A 24,585-nucleotide genomic window follows, 5' to 3' on the forward strand; every position below is an offset into this window, starting at 1 on the left:
ACCAACGGGCCTGGAATACGAATCGAAAAATTGTACTGGGGGGAAAAAACGATAAAGGACTGGGAACTTCAACAAACCAAAAAAAACTACAAACGTATACCATATTATTAACACTATTTATGTTATATAATTTTTTGAAGAAATTACATATATTGTGCCATTGCTACCTGCTGTTTTCAAGAGACCAGGCAGCGAGGAAGAGTGTAATCTAGAAGAGGAAAGAGAAATTCTGGAATTAACTAGTTTTTCATATTTCTGAGCATCCCAGGCAGACATCTTGGAAACTACAGTACATTCGACTCCTGCTACGTACAGTAGGGCTGTGCAATTAATCGAAATTCAATTACAACTTCAATTATTACACTCAACAATTACAAAATTGGCATAATCGTAAAAAAAAAAAGAAAACGATTATTAATACTAATTTTGACTTGTTTAAATGTATATATTTGCACTTTATTTTATTTAGATGGATGGATGTCTAAAAGGAACTTGCATAATTAAAGTGTTTCAAAGAAATTGGTCTTAATATTTTTTTTTAACATGTTTAAACATTCTTGTTTTTGTGCCAAAAAAACAAAGTATTGCCAAATTATACGTGATTAATATTTTATTCATAATTGAGCATCCCTAATGAACAGTATTTGCGAGGGATAGGGACCTTATGACAATCCCTGTCAATTTGACACCTTTTACAAAATGTTTAACTCATTTGCTCCCAAAAACGTATGAAGACGTTTATTTATTTATTTATTTATTTTTACGTTTTAAGTGTCCCAAAGACTTATGTTTTTTGTTTTTTCGAGAAGGCTTTGATGCAACCTCTCAACCGCAAAGAACACTTGCAGAAATCGTAGTTATTACACAAACGGCTAGCAGGTGGCAGCAGAGCAAAGGAGATCAACCAGGGCCATGTTTTAAAAAAAAAGCAAAAAAAAAAAAAGCACAAAAAAAAAAAGCTCAATTACTCACAATTCTAAATAGATTTGTGAAAATTAGACATGCTCTGTGAAAGCAGTGAGGATATGACAAAATCACATCAAACTTGGGCAAGTTCTGATTTATTTTGTAGGCGCTTGTTTGGACAATTTTTGTGTTTGGCAAAAAAGGGAAAGTCAAAATTAAGGTAAACTCAAGTGCTCCTTTTTATTGCTGATACCAGGTGAAATTACAATCAAACAATGGAGTGCTTTCTAAGCTCTATAGCAAAACAAAAAGTCCTTCAAACAGCAACCTCAGCATTTCATCTTTGCGAAAACGTCATACATAGTATGGAGGAAAAAAAAAAGTAGCTAAGCAGCTAACAACGGAGCTTACAAAGCAAAACATCTTTATAACAAAGACAACATGTACATGAAAAGTGCTTAATGTCATGATACCCTGTTTGCACAATTCCCCACATGTCTAGTCATCGTGAGTCGAGTCGAGCTCCTACGATTTCTCGTGTTGCTTTTCGTGTGCGACAAAACGAGCTCTTTGCTTGAATGTTTTACCGCAAAATGAGCAACTAAAGCTGTCTGGTCTCGTGTGCGATGCCATGTGCGTTGTCAAGACTGACCTCCGACTGAAACTTTTGCTGCAAACTGAGCAATTAAAGGGTTTCTCTCCCGTGTGTTTTCTCATGTGGTTGATCAGCAACGAATGAAAAGCAAATGTTTTATCACACGTTGCGCAACTAAATCTTGCTTGTCCCGTGTGTGCCGTCATGTGCGTTTTCAAGCTCGACTTATGACTTAACGTTTTGCTGCAAATGGAGCAACTCAATCTCGGTTGTCCTGTGTGCGTTTTCATGTGAATATGTAAGGACGCCCGTTGACTGAATTTTTTACTGCAAACTGTGCAAGTAAAGCGTTTTTCCCCCGTGTGTGTGATCATGTGCGTTTTCAAGATTGAACTCTGACTGAAACTTTTGCTGCAAACTGAGCAATGAAAGGGTTTCTCTCCTGTGTGTTGTCTCATGTGGTTCACCAATGCCGACTTAAAAGCGAACTTTTTATCGCACGCTGCGCAACTGAAGGGTTTCTCTCCCGTGTGTGTCACCATGTGCATTTTCAAGGTTGACCCTTGATTGAATCGTTTACTGCAAACCGAGCAACTGAAGCGTTTCTCTCCCGTATGCGTTGTCATGTGAATGTTCAAGGCTGACCGATGACAGAATCTTTTGCTGCAAAGTGAGCAACTGAAGGGTTTTTCTCCCGTGTGTATTGTCATGTGAATTTTCAAGGATGACCCTTGACTGAATCTTCGACTGCAAACTGCGCAACTGAAGCGTTTTTCTCCTGTGTGTGATGTCATGTGATTTTTCAAAGTTGAACGATGCCTGAATCTTTTACTGCAAATTGAGCAACTATGGCATTTTTCTCCCGTGTGTATTCTCATGTGTTTTAACATGTTTGACGTTTGAGTGAATCCTTGACCGCAAACGGAGCAACTAAACGGTTTTTCTCCCGTGTGCACTCTCACGTGCGTTATCAATTTGGATTTCGAAACGAATGTTTTCTTACACGTGGAGCAACTAAAGCTTTTTTGTCCTGTTGTCATGCGATTTGTCGAGGTTGACCTTTGGCTGAATGTTTCACTGCAAACGGAGGGTTTTTCTCCTTTGTGTATTCTCATGTGTTTTAACATGTTTGACGTTTGAGTGAATCCTTTACTGCAAACTGAGCAAGTGAACGGTTTTTCTCCCGTGTGCACTCTCACGTGCGTTATCAATTTGGATTTCGAAACGAATGTTTTCTTACACGTTGAGCAACTAAAGCTTTTTTGTCCTGTTGTCATGCGATTTTTCAAGTTTGACCTTTGGCTGAATGTTTCACTGCAAGCTGAGGGTTTTTCTCCTGCGTGTAATCTCATGTGGCTTTCCATATAATCCATTCGAATGAATTTCTTCCCACAAATAGTGCAGCTGAAGCATTTTTTTTCACGTGTTGGACATATTTTACGTTTTAGAAAAGTTTTCTTAAGTGTCGTCTTCTCTTCAGAGCATTTTGACCGCTTGTCATCATCTTCACGGTCTGCATTGCTCTTCAAAGGTTCTTCGACGGCGTCACTGTCCGACAGCGGAGCTATGAGGCCATCTGGTGGTCTGGTGGTCCTCTCACGATGAAGGCGTGACATCTCAGGTGCTTCGTGGTCACAGTCTTTACTCTTCACGGAAGCAGCAGTCATTGCCAAATTGCTGACGTCAGCCTCCTCCTCTTCCTCCTTAACGCGGCGGAGCGGTTCAACTTCATCTTTTATGCGGCGTGGTTGTGGAACGGCCTGCTCCAAAATGGAGCTGCACCCATGTGGCTGAGGGGGAAGTTCTTCCTGGCGACCAATCAGTTGATCAACGTCTACACAACACAAGATATTTTTTTTTATTAGTAATGAGTCAAAATATTTTTCAATAAAAGTGACTGTCATTGTGTGCTGGAGAATGAAGCGGAATGCACCAATCTGGTAAACGGGGGGACCAAACTTTTTTTTTTTTTTTTAACTAACATCTACTTCTTGGGGACTGATTAGTAGAGAGAGATATGTTTTGTTTTGTTTTAGGGCCGATAGCGATGCGATTATTAGATTAGTCAAGGAGGCCCGATAACCGATATTTGAAGCTGATATTCATTTTCAGTAAAAAGGGTGGAAAAATATTGGCGCCAAATTTTTTTAAAGTACAAATGGCAATCTTGACTTTGTTGTAATGTCTTAAAGCACTCGTGTCAAGATCCGGCCCGCGAAGGCCGCAGTCCTGCAGATTTTGGATATTTCTCTTCTTCAACACAGCTGATTCATGATCAGCTCAGCAAACAAGCTCTACAGAAGCCTGATAACAAGCCTGTTAATTGGAATCAGCTGCACTTCGAGTAGGGAAATCTATAAAACCTGCAGGACTCCGGCCCTCGAGGACCGCAATTTGCCACCACTGTCTTAAAGCATCAATGCTTTACTGAACCTTTTTTATTTTTTTTATTTAAAAAAAAAAAATAAAAAAAAAAAAATATATATATATATATATATATATATATATATATATATATATATATATATATATATATTACAGTGATGAGTTTCTTTTGTTTGAATCATTCCTGTTTCACTTTGCAGCCCCCGTCGGCCACCGTACTCAGCGCTACCATGTGGTGACGAAACCAAACGCTTCGTAAAACGTACACCATTTGTATTTTTAACATCCGTTACGTATTAGATAAAAAACATAGCGGACGTTCAGTGAACAGACCTTCAACGCGTATGACTACTTGAGTCTTGCAAACAGCTTCCAGTTGTCGTCGGTGTCGCTCGCTTTCCTCTGTCGCTAGACAAAGTTGCTCCTCGTAGGACGCAACAGTTTTCTCAAAAAGTCCGAAGATTTCGTCGGCGGCCGCAATGAGTCGCTCCCTGACCAACTTCTTCAACATTTTGATGTCGAAGACAGTTCAACCAAAGCGCTGCTGACAAGAAGCTCAAAGTAGATCTTTAATTTCCGCCTTTTTCTTCTTCGATGGCGCTTTATGGCAATAAGACAGACATGATGTTCGACGACCGCCATCTCGCGGCGGTATTTTCTGACAGCTCAATATATACTGTATATTTTTTTTTCTCCCTGAACGCTCAAGATAAGATGATGGCGGAGCGGGCAAAAAAAAAAAAAAGTTAGCATAAAAGATTACAACTTTCACTATAAAAAAAAAATAATAATAATAAAAAACAATGATGGTCCTTGTATGATTTGTTATGTTTTCGTACCCTTTTTTGCCCAAGGAAAAATGCCTTTCAGGAGATCTAAAATGTTCTTTTTACGAGGAATCAAAAGAATTACAACACATCTATTTGAAACAATGCATAGTAATTGTCTTTTTCATGTAATCATAAAACCTACTAGAATAACAGTAGATACTGCCACATTAATAGATGACACATTTACCAATAAAATTGATTATAAAATAGTAAGTGGACTTCTTATAAGTGATCAATCACCTGTCTTTGCAATTTTCCAGAATTACACTAAGAAAGTAAAGCATAAAATCTATACATCAGTACAAGAAAACACATGTAAGACAAATTTGCTTTATAAACATTTTTTTTATACTAAGAACAAAAGATGCTAAACTAAATTACTATAAGAAATACAAACTTTTAAGCGAAAGCTAATGTGGTCTCAGAGAGAGAGAGAGAGAAAAAAGAACCGCCTCTATGAATAGACAACAAAAAAAGAATCAACTGTTGGGGTTTTCATACTTCTGTCATGATTTGATGTGATTTGTGTTAAAGAGCATACCTGCCTCACCTCACTTTTGGATCCTTATTCACAGTTGACATCACCAAAAAAAGAAAAAAGAAAAAAAAGCTTTTCATACTATAGATCAATATTACTGGAAGAAGATGGACATTTTGCACCCCCCCCCATTTTGTAAAGTGGGTGTGGTATTCTCAGACAATTTTTATTTGATTAAATCAACCTTGACAATGAGCAAGAGGAATTTATTTGAACTAATCACTGAGGACGCTTTTTAAAATTTGCATTTAAATGATATACAATAATATCGTCAAAACTTCACTCGAGGGCCGTGGTGCGGCATCCCACACCGGGAAAAAGAAAACAAATAGTGTAACATATCTTTTTACGATGGAAAATGTCATAAAGAGTTAACAGGAAAAAAAAAAAAAAGTCACATTAGAATCAGTGGCATCACTGCTTTCATTTTCATTCTCTTTGTGTTGTCTTATCACAAACTAAAAAAATGGAAGGTTTTCCTCCTCTCTCTGTGTGTGTGTTTTCCGGATATGATTCCAACACGTTCGTATGCGTTACTTTATTTGTCTTATGGGAGAAAGTTTTACCGCACAAAGAGCAACTGAAGGGTTTTTCTCCTGTGTGTGTTCTCGCGTGTGATGCCAAACATGCTCGACGATAGAACGCCTTACTGCAAACTGAGCAACTGTAGGGTTTTTCTCCCGTGTGTATCATCATGTGGCGAGTCAGGCGACTCTTTTGGGTCAAAGTTTTACCACAAATTGAACAACGATAGGGTTTTTCTCCTGCGTGCGTTCTCACGTGTTTTACCAAGTGTGACACAGAAGAGAATCTGTCACCACACAATGAGCAACGAAAATGTAGCTGACATTTGCGTTTCATTTTATTTGTATAACGAACTTGGCTGCGTTATGACGTTATGAGTATTAAAATTGTGTGTTCTATACAAAATCTACAATTAATGAATAAAAAGAAAAATAGTAATTAAAGAAAATTGCTATTAATTCCATATAATTAAAACAACGTGGAGTAATAATTTAAATTAAAAACAATGTTTTGGACTGCAAGGAGCACATTTGGCCAACCCCTACACTATTTCTATAAAATGGTCGACAATTGACAAAATGTTAGCGAACGGACCTTCGAAATTTATCACAATTTGAGTCTTGTGAACATCTTCTAGTTGCTGTCGGTGTCGCTCAGTCTCCTCTCTCGCTCGATGCGATAGATTTCTCAAAAAGTCCGAAGATTTCGTCGGCGGCCGCAATTAGCCGCTTTCTTAACAACTCTTTCAACATGTCGATGATGTCGGCGGTTCAAAACCGAATGATGGAAAAACATTCACCGCTTTCCTTTCACTAGTTTTGCAACATGCAACTTTGACTGCAACTTCCGCTGTTTTTCTTCTTTTGTGCTGGCAAACTAGCTTAGAGACGCACTGCCGCCACCTACTGGAATGGAATATGAATTGGAAAAAGTGTGCATGTATATTTCGCCATCCACATTTTTTTTATTTTGCCGCACGTCCCATCCTGGCGTCTTAGTTCTTGTGTATGTCAGTCACATAGTTGTCATAGCAATTCATACAATAAACCAATTTGAAATGAATTTATCTGTTAGTTTTTCCTATTTACCTACACATTCATGTTTGCGTTCTAAGCTATACTCATCCGCTAAGTGTGTTTTCATTAGTGTTGTTCCGATATCGGCAGAGGTGCCGATACTGCATTAAAACAGTGGTATTGGTATCGGTGAGTACTCACAAGTAACATGTCGATACCATTAATTCCAATGCTAATATAGGATTTTGGATGCAGCATCTTGTGCCTTGCTAGTGGACGACATTCACTGGTATGCGACATGTTCATTGCATGCCGATCTAAGATATCCTATTGGCCCTTGAATGCTCTGAACCAATGGCAGGACAGCTTTTTCATGTTAAGGGAAAAAAAAAACCTTAAGTATCGGTATCGGCCGATACTGCAAAGCTGGGTATCGGTATCGGGGGCCAAAAAACGGTATCGGAACAACACTAGTTTTCATAACAAATTGATCGCCATTTCACTTGTAATGTCATCTCGGTATTGTCAACAGTAGGGATGTTAAAAAAAATCGATTCGGCGCTATATCGCGATACTACATCGCGCGATTCTCGAATCGATTCAATAAAAAAAAAATCGATTTTTTTTTTTTTTTTAAAAGAGCTCAGAATTGTTCATTCGGTAGTCTTACCGATTCAATGTCTTATCATCATTGCCTTTTGTGTGTGTGTGTGTGTGTGTGTGAATCGATTTTTAAACTTCCATTTTTAATGGAAAAATATTCAACAAAACGTCTGACTTCGGGTTAGGATTCACACCTTGAGCATGGAAGAATGTTATATGAACGGAACATTAAGCCTTAATATTTTATTTTAATGCTGTTCAAACATGAAACAGATTACAACCTCTATAAGACTGAAATTTCAGATAAATAAATAATACATTTTCATAGAAATCTTACACTCTACAAGCTTACTGATTAGTATTTTCTAAATTTGAATGGAAAAAAATCGCAACAATCGACTTATAAATTCGTATCTGGATTAATCGGTATCGAATCGAATCGTGACCTGTGAATCGTGATACGAATCGAATCGTCAGGTACTAGGCAATTCACACCCCTAGTCAATAGTATATATTTTTTCTATACAGCATTTTTTGATGCACCATTTCGAGTGGAATATTCGTTTAAAGTTACTGTGTAATCTGTGATGCTCAGTGGCCAGGGTTGCGAGGCCCCTTTATAGGTGCTGCAGCTCTAGTTACCGCTGTTCTGTCAGTTTTACAGTAAACAACAGGGAGCATCCAACAGGTTGAAGTAATTGGTCTTGTTTTTGATTGACTGTTTGCACATTAGTTCAGACATTTTTGGTGCATCAAACTGAATCCATTAAAAACAGACAAAAATGTATACAGTCGATTATATTAATAAATGTAATCCATTTAGCAGTCTTTTGAAGTCTTTCTAAGACAATCTGCTTGTTTTTGGTTTTCTTATGTAAGACACTGAAACTTTTTTTATGAGTAAACATTTTTTCCTGCATGGGAGATCACATGATCATTCACAATGTTAACTGCTCTTTTGCCAGTTATAACATTTAAAATCCGAATTGCTCTCACTTCTCTCCAAATTGCTGCACATTTCTTTTATCAAAGTTTTTCGCGTCATCTGACAAATAATCCTGCCCTAGGAGCTTTTCATCTGTTCACTCTGCAGCTCAATTAGTTCCTGCGTGCCAAGTTCTTTGCGGCGGTCCTCCGGCTCTTCCTCTACCAGCTCCTCCACATCTTGCCTGTCCACCTCTAAGCCCATACTTCTGCCAACGGACACAATCTCATCCACGATTGCTGCCTCCTCAGCATCGAGGCCCTCCAAGTCTCTCTCTGGCGCACAAGTTGGCCAGAGTTTCTTCCATGCGGATTGTAATGTACGATAAGAAACCTCCCTCCAGCACTCGTCGATAATGTTGATGCAGTGGAAGATGTTGAAGTGGTCCCTCCAATACATGGTCAGCGTCAGATCGGTGCCCCTTGTGACCTGAAAACATCTCGAGAAAAGTGCCCGTGTATACAATTTCTTGAAATGAGTAACAAGCTGCCGACCGACGGGCTGAAGCAAAAGAGTCGTGTTGGATGGCAGAAATTTGACTTTGATGAAGTTGTACTCGATGTCCAAGTCTTCTTCCAAGCTTAGAGGATGAGCCGGCGCTTTATCCAGGATGAGAAGACATTTCAGAGGCAAACCGTTCTCCGCCAGATACGTCTTGACGGCCGGCGCGAAGACCTTCGTCACCCACTCCGTGAAAAAAAAACGCGTCACCCGGAGTTTTGCATTTGCTCGCCACATCACAGGCAGTTCGGCCTTCACCACGTGATTGCTCTTAAACGCGCGGGGATTTTCCGAGTGGTAGACCAAAAGTGGCTTCAGCTGACAATCGCCGCTTGCGTTAGCGCACAATAAAAGCGTCAGCCTGTCCTTCATTGGCTTGTGTCCGGGCCGCGCCTTCTCCTCTTTGGTGAGGGAGGTTCTTTTTGGCATTTTCCGCCAAAACAACCCCGCTTCGCCACAATTAAAAACTTGATTGGGAAGGTAGCCTGCGCTTTTCACAAACGTTTCAAATTGAGCCACAAATTTCTCGGCAGCTTCTTTATTCAAGCTGGCGACGTTCTCGTCGTGCCTAACGCTACGAATTCCACTTCGCTTGATGAAATTATCGAACCAGCCTCTGCTGGCTTTAAAATTGTCACGTTCAGCGGCACTATTTGTACTCTGCGTGTTTGCGACCAAATCGCTGTGCAATTTTTTTGCCTTTTTGATAACGGTTGTCGCACTAACGCCATCGCCAGCAAGCTCCTTTTCATTTACCCACAACAGCAATAATTTCTCCACATCTTCGAGAATTGGAGGTCTTTGCTTGGTTAAAAGAGTCACTCCTTTCGCCACGTCAGCTGCCTTTATCGACGCCTTGTTTTTAAGTATTGTACAAACGGTCGACTTGGCCAAACCAAACTGCGTAGCCAGATCACAAATACGCACGCCAGTTTCATGCTCAGCTATTATTTCCTTCTTTTGTTCCACAGTCAAACGAAAGGGCCTCTTCATAATATCGTCAGTAGTTTTTAGCTGCTTCGGGTCTGCACTGAGGTCTAAATCACCTAAATTGTCTGACGCACTCAGCGTCTGTTCGAGAGAAGTCACAGCTAAGCATTCCGCATCCATATTGTGACTGTTCGACAAATCGAGCGCAGCGGGTGATCCGACGCGAGGATTGTCTGAAAATATTTCGTTGCCAACAGGGTTGGTCGGAAATTCTGTGTCGTTTGTGAACTGCGGTATTGGTATATTTGACTTTTTGATGAACCCTTTACCCCAAACTGAACAACCAGCAGCTCTCTCTCCCGTATGCATTTTCATATGTTTAATTAACGCGGGCTTATGAATGAAGCCTTTAAAACAAGCCGAGCAACGAAGTACTTCTCCCGTGTGCTTTCCCATGTGTCGAGTCAAATGCTTTTCTTGGAGAAATCTTTGACCGCAAACCGAGCAACGAAAGCGTTTAGGTTTGCGGCGTTTATGGGACAGTTGAGAACTTTGTTTGGCGTTAAAGGTTGGGTCCCTTATTGAGCATTCTGGGTCGGAATCGCTTGTCACTTCCATGTCGTCGCTGTCTGACAGTGGAGCCAAAAGGCTGTCTGGGGGCGGTCCGGCAGGGGGGCCGACATCAGCCCGTCGCGTCACGTGCTGCGGCGTGCTGCTATGACAGCGCCGTGACCACTCAGGTGGACTGTCGTCGTCGTTTTCACTCTTCACAGACACGAGAGTCAGCGGAAGCTTGCTGACATCAGCCTCTACCACTTCCACTTTAATGTAAGGGGACTGTTGATCCTCCTCTTCCTCGTAGGAAAGCTGCGGATCCTCTACCTCCTTTTTAATGGAGGGCTGCTGAGGGTTGAACTCCTCCTGATCACCAATCAGCTGCTGTACGTCTGCAGGACACAAGCAATTTTTGTTACTATTAACTCGTTCCATTTATTCTGGTTTTATATTTTTGTATATTTTATACTTTTATGTGAAGTTATTGTGTACCCCAATCTGGGTTTTAGTAATATTAGACCAGAGATGTAAATCTGCTGCAAGTAGGGCTTCATTTGAGCACATCAACATGTGAGGTCACCTCAGTCCGCATTTGTAAATGTAATGTTCTGTGGAATATAAACAACACAAGCTACAAAAGCTTAATGACAATATTTTAAATGCATGTTGATTGATTGATTGAAAGTACATCTGTTAAAAATAAAAAGTGGTGGAACGTGTGTAGGGAACATTCTACTCTCTTCAATGACAGAGAAACCCCGCTTATCCATGCATTGCATTATGCCTCCTATGGGGTATATGCCACGGAAGAGGCGGGACTGTTTTTTGCACAATTTGTTTCGGTTCAGTTTGCGACGTGTGGGCTGCGTCAAAAATACTTGTGATTCAGACTTTGTGCCCCTGGGTTGCGCGTTCGCAACACGGACCGGAAATAAACTGATGTGCAAAATCACGTCCCGCCTCTTCCGTGGCATATGCCCCATTGTTTAGCTATTATTTTGCTATCAATGCTATTCCCTCTTTTCAAAAATGAAAATGGTAACATTTAAGTAGTAAACAGACCTTCCGTGCACAACATTTTGGGATTCTCGCCAACAGCTTCCTGTCGTTTTGGCTGGCGCTCGTTTCCCTCGTACGACGCCATCGTAATGTTAAACAACAATAAAACGTTATTCGTCGCTATTAAGTCAACTTTTTAAAAAGGTTTCCCTCAATCGATTAACCTCTTCGCATGGTTTTTGTCTCGTCTCGATGCCGCGCTAGGACCACCCATTTCTTCTTCGGCGGTGTTTTGATGACGGGTACCGCCCGACTGCCATCTTGCGGCAATATTAAAGACAACAAAATTGCCATTTCCCCCCCAGTTATTAAAAAAAATATTTGTCTGAATAAGCACATTAGATTAAAAATTAAACACTCAAGAGGCAATTAAAATAGCACCTTCCAAATGTAAATTCACCAAAATAATGACTTGCGGTAAAACTACTGTTCCACAAACACATTTCTCCTCCTTGCCATTTACTTCACATTTATATTGTTTTATTTGTATTGTGCAACATTATTTTTTTTATAGCTGTTCTATCAACAGTCATACACAGTGCAGTGTGTTAAATGACTGGTGTGTGTAACACAGTGGTGGGATTCTGAACAAATGACCTTGCATGAGACCTTTCCTCTCAAGAAAGATCTGATGAGATCATTCCTGGGACGCTGTTAGCAGCTAACCCGTACACTGCAAATTATGAAATTAACATGACATTGCCCTGAACTTTTGATATTACTTCCATCACAACAAAGTAAAGCACATAATGGGTTTGAAATTTATTTTCGTCTGGCTAAGACAGAAATGTTCTCACTTGGAAAAACTATTTCTTTGAACAAAAGAAATCTACAAACTATTATGAAGAAGACAAGATGAACCAGTGATAGACTACATAAGGTTGTTGACGTATGTATTGACAGCAATGCATGCTTGTCCAAAGAGTATATACTGTATATGTATTTTTTTTAAATGGATTTATTGCAAAAATGAATCATTTTCAACAACAGAAAAATGAACAACCAAAGTACAAAACTTGGTTCCTTCCCAGCAAAGACTGTTTTCCACCATGACATCTTATTCCAACTTGTCCAAATTTAGCTTTCTCGTGCTGGCGTCATAAATCAATTTCTGAATTTGATCTTTGACCAATCGCTTCTTCTGAGGTGGCAATTGTCGCAGGTACGGAATCATGCTTAGAAGGAACAGCTCATCCTCCGAGGGCGGGGGCTTTAGAGGAGAGGAGTCACATTGTCTCAACAAGTAGTTCAGGAGGTGCTCCTCGATCTCCTCGACCGTCTCAAGCCCTGGAGCGCTCCTTTTACATGTTGTCTTTCCTGTAAGAAATGGAAACACCACATTGATTGTGTGATACGAAAGTTTGTTATGGCACAGGAAGAAAAAAAATAAAATAAAATATCGCACGGACCAAAGTACTTGTCATGGCGAAAACCATATTTAACCACTTGGATTTGTTACAGCCGTACAAATCCAGGTGATCATTATGTACATACCTAAAGGCGGACTTTCTATGGCAGCAGGAGCTACACTTGGATGTTCCGTTTCTGTGGCGGAAGGAGCTACACTTGGATGCTCTTTTTCACCTTCAGGTAACAAATCTAGTAAAACTGTTAAAAAAAAAAAAAAAAAAAAAAAAAAAAAAAAGACAAGCGAGTGAGTGAAACCAAAACAAACGACCAACGTTCAAAATAGCTTTTAGCCTCTGAAGAGCAGTTTTGGTTCATCCGCAAATTTGCCTAAATTCTTTTTGCAGGTAAATCTCACACAACTGAAGCAAGGGTTTTATTAAAGATCCCCCTGAAATTAACTTTACAGCAATAACACCAGCCATCCTCTGGACGCCCTAATACTGTATCAAAAGAAATGTTCAGGAAATTGTACCTTGATGTAGAGTTGCAGGCTCCACTAGGTAGGAAGGTCTACTGTTAGCCTCGAATCAAACAAGCGGCTTTTGGTGGGCGTGGCCAAGACTTCTGTGCTTTTTGACTACAAAATGAGTTGGGTGTGCTTGAGTTTCAATAGTTGGTATCGATCCCGGGGTAAGTGTAAGATGTTCTGCCAATCCACGTTTGTATTGCCCCAAATTACTGAAGCAGTTGTCAGTAAAATGTTTGCCACAAACTAACACACGTTTTGGGAGTTGCTTGGGCATATTGAATGCATAAATACAGTCCAACCACAAGCCTTTCTGTGGCAGAAGAAAAATGTTTTTGATGTCCTCTGTACATGGGGTTGTTTTACTGCCATGATGTCCTCCTGCTGCTGCTGTTTGTTCATGGGTTGGAAATCTCCAGTGGGGGGAGGGGTTGAAAATTGTGAGGATGGAGTTCACGCTGAGCTAGTGACGTGTAAAACCGACCTGTTGAAACAGCCCGTTTGCGAGTGCTGTTTGAGCTAATTTGATACAAACGGTCATAGGAAAGGGAAACATGGATCGTTTATCTCATAGCTTTGGGGACTTAGGCTATAGTAAGGCAGATTTATGATCAAAAACCCCAAAAAAGTGAACGTTTCATTTCAGGGGACCTTTAACATTGGCTGCTACAGTATGCATTTGTACCAAAGGAAAAAAAAAAATTGAACTAAAACATGAAGAGCAAGTTTGTACCCACAAACCGAGGTGCACGGAAAGCCTGTGTGACCTGACCGAGTATAGCTTTGGTGAGCTTTCAGTTTTGCTTTTCAATGTGTCTATATGGAGGCGCAGATTTGAAATTTTTACTGACAAATTGCGATACAAAAACTAATGATTTCGAGCTTGACTGGTGCGAGAAAGCGAGCGAGCGACCAACCTCCTCGGTCAAACGACGGCCCCGCTGCCTCCGGCCGATCCTCGTGTGCCACTTCTGCTTCCCAATTCTCCGCGGTCCCGTTTTCCTCGACACCATGCGCCGTGTTACCACTCGACCCTTTCGTCGACACAAAGGGGCTGAGAAATGACATGCTCGCAGAGTACCTCCACTTCTTCGGTGGCTCTGCTGCCGAGCTACTCGTCTTTTCTTTCTCCCTTTTACTTTCTTTTAAACACTTTAAATATGTATCCCTGAGTCCCTTCCATCTTCTGCGGCATATAACCTCTGCAGAGAAAAAACAAAACAACAAAACCTCCAAATTAGTCTTATTTGTTGTTATTGTGATTTTTTTCTCCACACTTTTTTTGCCGCCCAACTCCCACATAATACTTCCAATTTACATTGTACAGATTTCAACTAGCTTAAAAAATTCACACCTCCCGGGGTATATATCGACTGATTCCACATTACTTACAGTATTTGCACAATTTAATGTTTATCGAGTCACACAAATGTACTCACCAGGTACGCCAACTGCCTTGCTCACCACTTGCCACGCCTCATTCTTTTTGGCACGGTTTCGGTACTGCCAGGAGAACTTATCAAACAACTCCGGGTGCTCGTAGACAGCAACGATGAGTTTGGCATTCATTGTTCTGTTCAACAACAAACAAACAAACAACTCCGGGATGTCTTAAAATGAAATATATTTGACACGGATTGGTGCTCATGAAGCTTTATCTCATGAATTTGTGGCCTGAGATAGACAATTTCAACTCAGGCAAATTGAAAAAGCAAACTTTTACAAGTTCACCTGACATGAAATTGTGTCTATTTTCGTCAGCTTTGTAAGTAATCGCTTCAAACGTAGGGATGTAACGATATCAATATCGTTATATCGCGATATTAAAACTCCCACAATATATCGTCGTCATCATGTCACGACATTAAAAGCAGGACATCTGTTTAAAAAGTCGGGTTGATTTCCATTTGTACAGTTCTAGCACCCACTGGTGGCTAGATCCTTAGTGCAGTTTAATTTTCACAAGGCATGTTTTGGCCCTTCTATGTTTCTAATCCACGCTAATGGTCAGATGAAGGGGGAACGTAATTTGCTTGTGAACCGAGTCATTGTGTGTAGGAACTCAATGTGTGCTTGCATTAGCAAGTAAATGCTGCAATATATATTATATTTCTATATTTTTGTTATATAATATTTAAAATTTCGATATTTTTCATTGCTGTATTACAGTGGTGTCAAACATAAGGCCCGCGGGCCTAATCAGGCCCGCAAAGGGGTTTAATCCGGCCCGTGAGATGATTTTGTAAAGTTAAAAAAAAAAATTAAAAAAAATTGCAATGTCGGACTAATTAAGCAGTCGGCCACAATCAAAATATATAAAATTTGTAACTTCACAAGCAGTCCTCAGATGAGCAATGCAACTTGTATGGAGGAATCGTCCTGCGTGTCATTATTTTACATACAACTTAAAGTTACCGTTTGTTTAATTAATTAAGCAATTAATTTATTTATTATTATTATTATTTATTTATTTATTTATTATTATTATTATTATTAATTATTATTATTTATAATAGACCGACAAACGTGTTAAATACGACATAAATTCAATTACTGGTAACAAATAGATATGACAAGGATTAGCGTCCTTATAACGTCATTAACTGCGCCACGCAATGCATTCTGGGAACAATATAAATGCAACGGCAATCGTTTTTATACCGTTATTTTACCGATGCGGCCCACTTGGTAATATATTTTCCTCCATGCAGCCCCTGAACTAACATGGGTTTGACACCCCTGCTGTATTATATAAAAGCACAATTTTGTGTGCTTTTTATTATTATTATTTTTTTAAGTATGAGCTAATTTTTTTTGGACAATATTGTGACCTTTTTTTGTATCGCCAACCGACCCACAATATCGTGATAATTATATCATTCAAATGAAGTTAAATTCATGTCTGGTGTAAACGCACCTTAATACAGTGCCGCCAGCTCCTGCACTGTCAGATCTGTCAACTGTTTGCGAGGAGCCATCTTGCAACGCAAGCTGATCACAGAACGGACCAATTCTAGAACAGTCTGTAAGAGAAAGAAAGTTACAAAAAAAATGAATATAATATTTTAAATAAAGCAAAAGAATAAAAAATGTGAAAGAAAGAAAATCAATGGAATTGGGAACTACATTGACTTCCCGTCAACAGTTAGAACATGTTTAATATTGACTAAATAATTTTCCAAGGATTAAAAAAAAAAATTGGGGGTGCGTTTTTACTAGTGTTGTTCCGATACCGTTTTTTGGCCCCCCGATACCGATACCCAGCTTTGCAGTATCGGCCGATACCGGTGTGTAAGGTTGTTTTTTTTTTTTCTCCTCAACATGAAAAAGCTGTCCTGCCATTGGTTCAGAGCATTCAAGGGCCAATAGGATATCTTAGATCGGCATGCAGTGAGCATGTCACATATCAGTGAATGTCGTGTTCGAGCAAGACACAAGATGCTGCATCCAAAATCCTATATTAGAGTTGGAATTAATGGTATCGGCATGCTACTTGTGAGTAGTCACCAATACCAATACCACTGTTTAAATGCAGTATCGGCGCCTCTGCCGATACCAGTATCGGTATCGGAACAACACTAGTTTTTACTTTCAAATAGATGCTAAATTTATTTAAAAGTGTTCCTTTGACTATAGTCAACTTTATTTATATCCTCCTGACTACCAGCAATTCAAATTTGTCCTCTGTAGTGGACCTAGAAGGCTATTAGGTACTCTCCTATTAGGCTATTAGGGCTGTCAAAGTTAAAGCGTTAATAGATTAATTAATCACAGAAAATTGTCGCATTAATCACGTATTAACGCAGATTAATCGCACTATTTTTTTGGACCGCACTTGAGCCTTGAACGTAACTGCGGATGGTTACATTGAAGGCTGCACAGGTCAGTGATAAGGTCAATGCACGCCATTTCCTACGCATGTTGTTCCAAAATGAGCGGGGTGACTCCAGTTGGTGTTCGGTGGTAAATTTCGCTTTAAAAAACACCCCGACGGGACTTTAGATAAAACAAAAGTAATTTGCGTTTAATTAATTAATAATTGCTGAATTGCACCCAACTGATATGATAATGTTACGATTTGAGCAATACACGCATGCATGCAATTGCGTACAGGCATTTAATCAATGTTTGCAAATGACATTCAGATAATAAAATGCGTTAATGTCAAAATATTACGATATTTTGTATTTATTTTATATTGCGCGAATACGCAAGTAATTTAGCTGATTAATCGTGATTAATCAAAATTAAAAAGTGTGATTAATCAGATTAAAAAATTTAATCGTTTGACAGCACTAATTCTAAGTGCCTTTTACCACAAAAACAGCATTTGGGCTACAACTGCCTTTTCCCCTTCTTCATTTCTAATTTAAATAAAATCGATTTTTGGATATTAATATCGATTCGATTAATAAATGATAATCTCAATTTTTTTATGAATCGATTTTCTGGCACACCCCTATTCCATACTATATGCTCTCCGGAACAGCTTTTGGGGATAAATGCAGTGTCGAGAGTACTGGAACGCTGATAGTGTTTTTTTGCACATTGGGAAGTACGTGAACGCTCAAGTGAGATTTTTAGAAGTGCCGGAGCTCCGTACCGGTGCGTTCCGGCCCACTTAAAATACTGGGTACGATGCCGATGAACAATAACAGTCCACTAAGGTAAAACAAATAGCAAAAAAAAAAAAAAAAAAAAAGGCACGTTGCCACCTCAGGTTTGAACACGCTTTTATTGATCCATCGGTTTTCAACACGTGAAATTCAGAAAAGCAATGATTTTTTTGGTTTAAGCACAGATGTACATCACACTTGGCACATTTGAAAATGGACTGCCCCTTCCATTTTGGGAGTTTGCAACGTTGCCGCGAACATTCCACCACTGGCCAGGGGCCCACAGCATCCGTGCGGACTTCCTTTGCTGGGATAGCCTTGACTGGACCTCGACGTTTCTTCAATTCAAAGTCTCTGTCAACATCGATTGAAGGCCGCCCCCTTTTCCTCCTTGTCATATCTTTTCCTTGCATGCAGAGGGCCTGTGCAATGGACGCTCTAAAAGAGAGCAAATCCATTTGCTTCTTTCTCGGAACGTCCAGCTGCTCTGCGTCACGTCGATACAGCAACCAGCTGTTCACAATGACCATGTCCACAAAGTGGGAAAAGAGCCTGTGGTAGTACTTTTTTGATCTGACGTGGATGCGGTAGTATGAAATTAGCACATCAAGGGCGTCAACGCCGCCCATGAACTTGTTATACAGGCCGATGATGCTTGGGCATTCCACAGACACGTCCCTTTCCAGCTTCCTGTCCCACCGCTTGACGTTCGAAACGGGCTGGGCGCTGGCAAACGTGCTGGCGACAATCACCCCTCTGTTGTCAAACCATTTGACTGCTCTTATGGCCACGGTACCCACGAGAGCCTCTTGCTCTTCAAACGACCCTCTTCGCTCCTTCTTCATCAGCGAGTCTGCACTGAAAGGGCACCCGCGCCGGCGATCGTGCCGCACGGCCCCAAGCGCAGGTATGCCCGCGTTTGCGAGCGCAACAAACAGATCCACGGACGAGAACCAGTCATCAAAGAACAGCAGGTGGTTGACATTTTCAGGAATGACTTGCGCAAGCTTGAGCACGATGTTGCCACTGGCTCCTACGTCTGGTAGGTTCGGTACTGGATCTATTTTCCCTGTGAATATATCAAATGAGTGTACCAGACCTCTCGTGTCACAAAGCACAAACATTTTGTATCCCCATCTGTATGGCTTTTTGGGGATGTATTGCTTTAGGCTTGATCTGCCTTTGAAAGGAACAATTTGCTCATCCACGCACAACATTTGGTCCTGAGGGAGAGCTTGGAATTTGGGGAGAAGCGCGTCAATTAGTAGTCTAATTTTGTAAAGTTTGTCATTATTGTTGGGTGCCGTGTTGTCACATAAATGAATGGAGCATTTTATTTTTTCCCATCTGTCTCGGGTCATAACATCCGCCACCTGCTGTACTCGACTTCCACTGGACCAGTACATTCTTGCTCGAGGTAATCCAAAAATGCTCATGTACAGTACACAGCCAAGAAACTGTTCCAGTTCCGGCCGGTCTAATGTGAGGGCACGGTTTGGGTTCTGCTGTGTGCAATACATATTGCTGTATTCTACAATGTTGTCCAAAAGTTCAGCATCAAAGAAGTCTCTAAAATATTGAATGGGCAATCTTGGTGAACCAGCATCAGGAAGAGCACCTTGCCAAACAAGAAGTTCTTTTGCAGAGTTCTGCTGTTTTACAGTGCTCCAAGGTATCTGTGTTCTGTCTCTTTTCACTCTAGTAGCTCTCGCAGGTGCAGCACTGGTAGTTGGAGGTGGATGAGGCGGCCCGTCGGCATCTTCCTCACTGCTGCTCGTGTCCTCTGTATCCTCGCTGCTGCTGCTGCTGCTTTCATCACCTGGTGTCGAAAACAAATCATTTTAGAAAAGACCACACATTTTTATCTTTTCAGTGTGTACATACCGTTACATCCATAGATGTCAAACAAGCTCAAACTTGACACAAACTCACCTTGAGCTGGTTTATTAGGCGTGTACTCCCCATCGCTGCTATCGCTATCACTGAGAGCGCTCTCATCACTCTCCACAGGAGGAACTTTGGATCGAGGTACTCGATTAGCATACAAAGCAGCTGCGTTCATTTTTAGTTCTGCAGAACAATAAGGAACAGAAATTACGGTTATAATTTCTAAATAAAATGTGTGGAAAACCATCAAGATACACTTGCATCTGTTGGATAGTTAGCAGAACATGCTGTGTTCATTTTTCATTACCGTAATTGCCAGACTATAAGCCACGACTTTTTTTTTTCCCCCACACGCTTTCAACCCTGCGGCTTATACAATGATGCGGCTAATATATGAATTTTTCATCCTGAACCGTAACAAGCATTTGTAGTCATAAAATTAATTAAATTAACCCTGGAAGGGAGACAATATTTGATCTTTTTCTCTTTTTGTGTGGGAGGATTTCCCATCGACAAATTGATTTATTTTCACATTGATATCTTCGGGGATCTATTTTGTACTGTGAATGAGGCCATCGGCGGAAGGATACATGAAAAGAAGTGGGGAACTTCTGCCATTAAGTTAAAGCGTGCATGTTCAGTGAGCATGTGTCCTCTTTTTGTTTTTTCTTTTTTTTGCTTGTTTTAGAGCTTAACGAACCACTTAAAGTTAATTGTTTGATTGACAGTACACTAATATACGAAGAAGACGTGATCAGCGAGTGTGGGGAGGGAGAGAGTGAGGGGACGGTGACGTTCAATGAGGAAGAAACTTCAAATGCTGAACATCGGGAGCTCTGGATATCGCTGGGAGCGCATACTTTGTGGCACTGGCGATTGAAAGGGTGTTTAAAATGCAAGTTCTGTGATAATTATTCTGCTAGTTAGTGGTCTAGTTGGTGTATTGGTTTTGGTAGTGCTTTCTAGTTTGTTGCTACATGGTGATTTAATTTTGCCGTGACACCGTGATTGTACATGACTTGGGGAAGATTGACTTGCCTCCATTCTGCAGGTTGAAAGTGGGTAGGCGAGATCTTCTGCTTACAATAATGAAAGTGGTCACTAGTCCTCACTTACATAGTACCGTCTTTCTTTGTAAATATCCCATTTTCAATGTGGGCACATGCGGCTTATAGTCAGGTGCGGCTTATGTATGGACAAAATGCTTTTTCCTTTAGAAATGTAGTGGTTGCGGCTTATAATCAGGTGCGCTTTATAGTCCAGCAATTACGGTATATAGAAAAGTAAACAACAGAAATTACATTGTTTATGCAACACATTATTTTTGTTATGTCCACATATGATAATGAGCGTGGCATTGTCTAAATAAAATGTGTCTAAGTCTGGAATGACCAAGATACACATGATCTGCGCAATTTGCACAAAAAAGGATGTGCTCATATTTTGTTCTACAGAAAAATAACCAACAGAAATGACCTTCGTTATGCAACACCTTATTTTTATAATGACTAAAGGATGGTAAAGAGTGCGACAGTTTGTACATAAAACGCGTGCGAGTGCTGCAAAACGTCGAGCTAAAACGTATTTACGTTTGCGGGGTGGGCTCATTCTTTTGTAGTCGAGTGCAGCAACTTTGCAACAAAACGAAATCGTAAAAGAGCTTCAAAAATACTCATCATAGAAAGTCTATCACCTCGTGATAGCAACAAGTACACAATAAGACGGTACGTATTTTTTATTTCAGCACAACTTACCTCGAATCAGACGAATTTCTGAAGTTGTGGAGCAGACGTTTGACGTGGCTCACGATTTGAAGTCCGCGGTCCAGGAAACGGATGTAGTGTCGTTCCGGTCGGACACCACCGAAACTAATGCTTGTCAAAGGTTCCTAGGTGTGTTTTTGGAATAAATGAACCGGCAGGAAACAAAGACAGACGCTATTTTGGGCGCATTTTGAGCGGAACCACTTTGATGAAACCTTGCTCTCGCTAGACGAATTCTCGCGGGATTTGTGCGTTCACAAACTCCGCAAAATACCATCTTGTACCGCTCCCGCAGATAACTGTCGTTCTGGTTCGGACCAATCACATAACGACATTGTACTTGGTGTGTGGGGGAGGATATGCAACTGAGACGAAACCAGGAAGCCAGCACCGATGCCGGGGCTAACAAACAAACCTAGCATGGACGAATGCACGCTACAATTCTGTTCTCGCAGAATTACTCACAGTTTCTTTGTTGAATGTTGAACAGCGAGAGGTGGCTTTGTGCATTTCTAGCTGATAAGTTCGTACTTTCCCCCTTCTTCGACAAAAACGATGAACGGACACAAACGCATTTTTTATCAGTGGCCATGATTGGTTGAAAACAAAACGTGTAGAATGTCGCATCGTCCAATCACGAATTACTGCAGAGAATGTCCCGCCTTTTCCTGATGAAATTACTGAAGAGCGGTACCAGATACTACATATCCATCTGGCTATTGCCACGTTAACTTTGACGCCTTTTCGCCAGTATCGGCTCTAAAGGGTTTTTAACTCATTCACTCCCAGCCATTTTCAATGAAGCAAACCCCTTCGCTACCGGCTGTTTTATTGGATTTTGACTTTGGCCCACAGAATATTGTGTTATTTTGCTATAAAAACATGGAACCTACCAAAAGAAAGATTAGTCTCTCACTTCATCAGGGGGGGGGGTACATTTTATCCGTTTCTGTTTTTCAGCAATTAGCATTAGAATATAACCAAGTTTCATCATTAGTCACAAATCTGTTTAGAATTTCGGGAGACAGCTTGATTTCAACATGGCCCTGGTTGATCTTGTGTAATCTGCTGCCAACAGCTGGCCGTTTTTGTAATTATTACCATTTTTTTCACCCGTTCACTGCAGTTGAGAGGCTGCATCAAAGCCTTACGCTCTAACACTAAAAACAAAAACAAAAAAACGTATAAATATGTCTATGGGAGTCTTAAAAAACAAAAACAAAAAAACAACAACGTATTTTTACGTTTTGGAGAGCAAAGGAGTTAAGTAAAATTTACGTCTGCATCAGCCGTCGTCACAAGTTGTGGTGTGCTGCTGTGATGACTCGGGTGGTGTGTTGTCGTTGTGGTTTTCAGTCAGCAGAGAAGTTGGCGGTAACTTACCGACATCGGCTTCCTCCTCTTGTCCATTAACGCGAGTGGTCTGTTGAATCTCCTCTTCCACTTTAACATGCGGGGGCTGTGCATCTTCACTTTCCTCTTTAACGTAGGGAATCTGAGGATGACTGCCTTCCTCTTTTATGTGGAGGGGATTTGGATTCTCTTTCACATTAATTAACAGAGGCTGTAGATCTTCGACTTCAATATGAACAAGCGGTTGAGGCTCCTCTTCCTCTTTCACGTGCGGAAGCTGTGGCGTTTCATCTTCCACTTTAACACAAGGAAGCTGAGAATTGTCTTTTACGTGGAGGGGGTTTGGATCCACTTCCTTAGTTAACTGGAGCTGCGGATCTTCATCTTCACGAGTTAGCTGTTGAGCCTCCTCTTCCTCTTTCACGTGTGTGAGCTGTGGAGCCTCATATTCCTCTTTAACAAGTGTGAGATGTGTATCTTCATTTTCCTCTTTAATATGAAGAAGCTGGGGCTCTTTTTCTTTCTCTTTCACATACAGCGGCTGAGGCTCCTCCTCTTCCTGTTTTATGTGCGGTAGCAGCTGAAGGGAAAGCTCTTCATGACAACCAATCGGTTGCTGGACACCTGCAGAATAAAAACAAGTCAATTACAGTAAAACATCTCCATGGCGTGTTTCAGGTTTACGACCCAAGGTGGGCATGGGTAACCTGCACATCTGTAAAGGCACCGTTAATGCTGAAAGGTGCATACTGGTTTTGTAAATACATGCTGCCATCTAAGCAGCGTTTTTTTTGTTTTTTCATGGACGCACCTGCGTATTACAGTAAGACAATGCCAACCCACATTCTGCTAACCTACTACAACTGCATGGCTTCGTAGTAAAAGAGTGCCGGGTACGAGATTGGCCTGCCTCCTCCAGTCCAAACCAGTCTCCCAATGAAAATATGTGGACGTGGAGCTATATAAAGCGTAAAATACAACAACGGACTGTTGAACAGCTAAAGCTGTACATCAGGCAAGAATAGTAAAGAATTGGTTATATGCCACGGAAGAGGCGGGACTGTTTTTTCACATCAGTTTGGTTCCGGTTCGGTTTGCGACGTATGGGCTGCGTAAAAATACTTGTGCTTCCGACTTTGTGCCCCTCGGTTGCGTGTTCGCAACCCCATTCCACCTACAAAGCGCCAACAATTAGTGTCCTCTTCACTTTCATAGCCAAGCTACCGTAATCATGGCAAATTGCCCGTTCACGCCATGCCACGAATATATCTTATCGCTCCGGCAACTGACAACATAACCATGCACTGCCGTTTTATTCAATTTCGAACATGGTGTATTTAAAAAAAAAAAAAAAAAAAAAAGTAGGACAGTGCACATACCTTTGGTGTAAAACACGATAGGATCGTCGCCAATATTTTCCATCCGATTTCGCTTGTTCTCCTCGTACGTCATTGTTATGTTATAAATCGCGTCCCTGCTACTTATTTAAACTTTTATTCGTTTTCCTTAGTTGACTTCACGTGGTCGCCATCTCTTTTTTTTTTTGTCGCGTTGTTGCAGGCTAACGACCGCCCCTTTGTTCTTCTTCGATGGTGGTTTATAGTAAATATCGCCCTCGGCTGCCATCTAGCGACAGTATTAAATACGTCAATAAAAAAAAAG

General features: G+C 40.8%; 2 protein-coding genes across 3 annotated transcripts; both read right to left on the reverse strand.

Annotated features, from left to right (window-relative positions):
• Window positions 1-1,009: 1,009 nt before the first annotated feature.
• LOC144018970 (uncharacterized) lies at window positions 1,010-4,505 on the reverse strand. Of its 2 annotated transcripts, none has more exons than XM_077521703.1 (2): window positions 4,220-4,505; window positions 1,010-3,335 (listed from the first exon to the last, which is right to left on the reverse strand). In XM_077521703.1, exons 1-2 carry the CDS (start codon window positions 4,395-4,397, stop codon window positions 1,432-1,434), a joined length of 2,082 nt encoding a protein of 693 aa, XP_077377829.1. In that variant the 5' UTR covers window positions 4,398-4,505; the 3' UTR covers window positions 1,010-1,431. The 2 variants fall into 2 exon arrangements, with proteins under 2 accessions (XP_077377829.1, XP_077377830.1); XM_077521704.1 differs by having other exon boundaries at window positions 4,239-4,386.
• A 7,861-nt stretch (window positions 4,506-12,366) lies between these two features.
• LOC144018985 (uncharacterized) lies at window positions 12,367-24,531 on the reverse strand. Its single transcript, XM_077521751.1, has 7 exons — window positions 24,303-24,531; window positions 22,954-23,547; window positions 16,222-16,327; window positions 14,744-14,877; window positions 14,222-14,506; window positions 12,923-13,036; window positions 12,367-12,745 (listed from the first exon to the last, which is right to left on the reverse strand). Exons 1-7 carry the CDS (start codon window positions 24,373-24,375, stop codon window positions 12,486-12,488), a joined length of 1,566 nt encoding a protein of 521 aa, XP_077377877.1. The 5' UTR covers window positions 24,376-24,531; the 3' UTR covers window positions 12,367-12,485.
• Window positions 24,532-24,585: the final 54 nt, after the last annotated feature.

Source organism: Festucalex cinctus, chromosome 5, assembly GCF_051991245.1.
Source record: "Festucalex cinctus isolate MCC-2025b chromosome 5, RoL_Fcin_1.0, whole genome shotgun sequence".
NCBI classification, from domain to species: domain Eukaryota; kingdom Metazoa; phylum Chordata; class Actinopteri; order Syngnathiformes; family Syngnathidae; genus Festucalex; species Festucalex cinctus.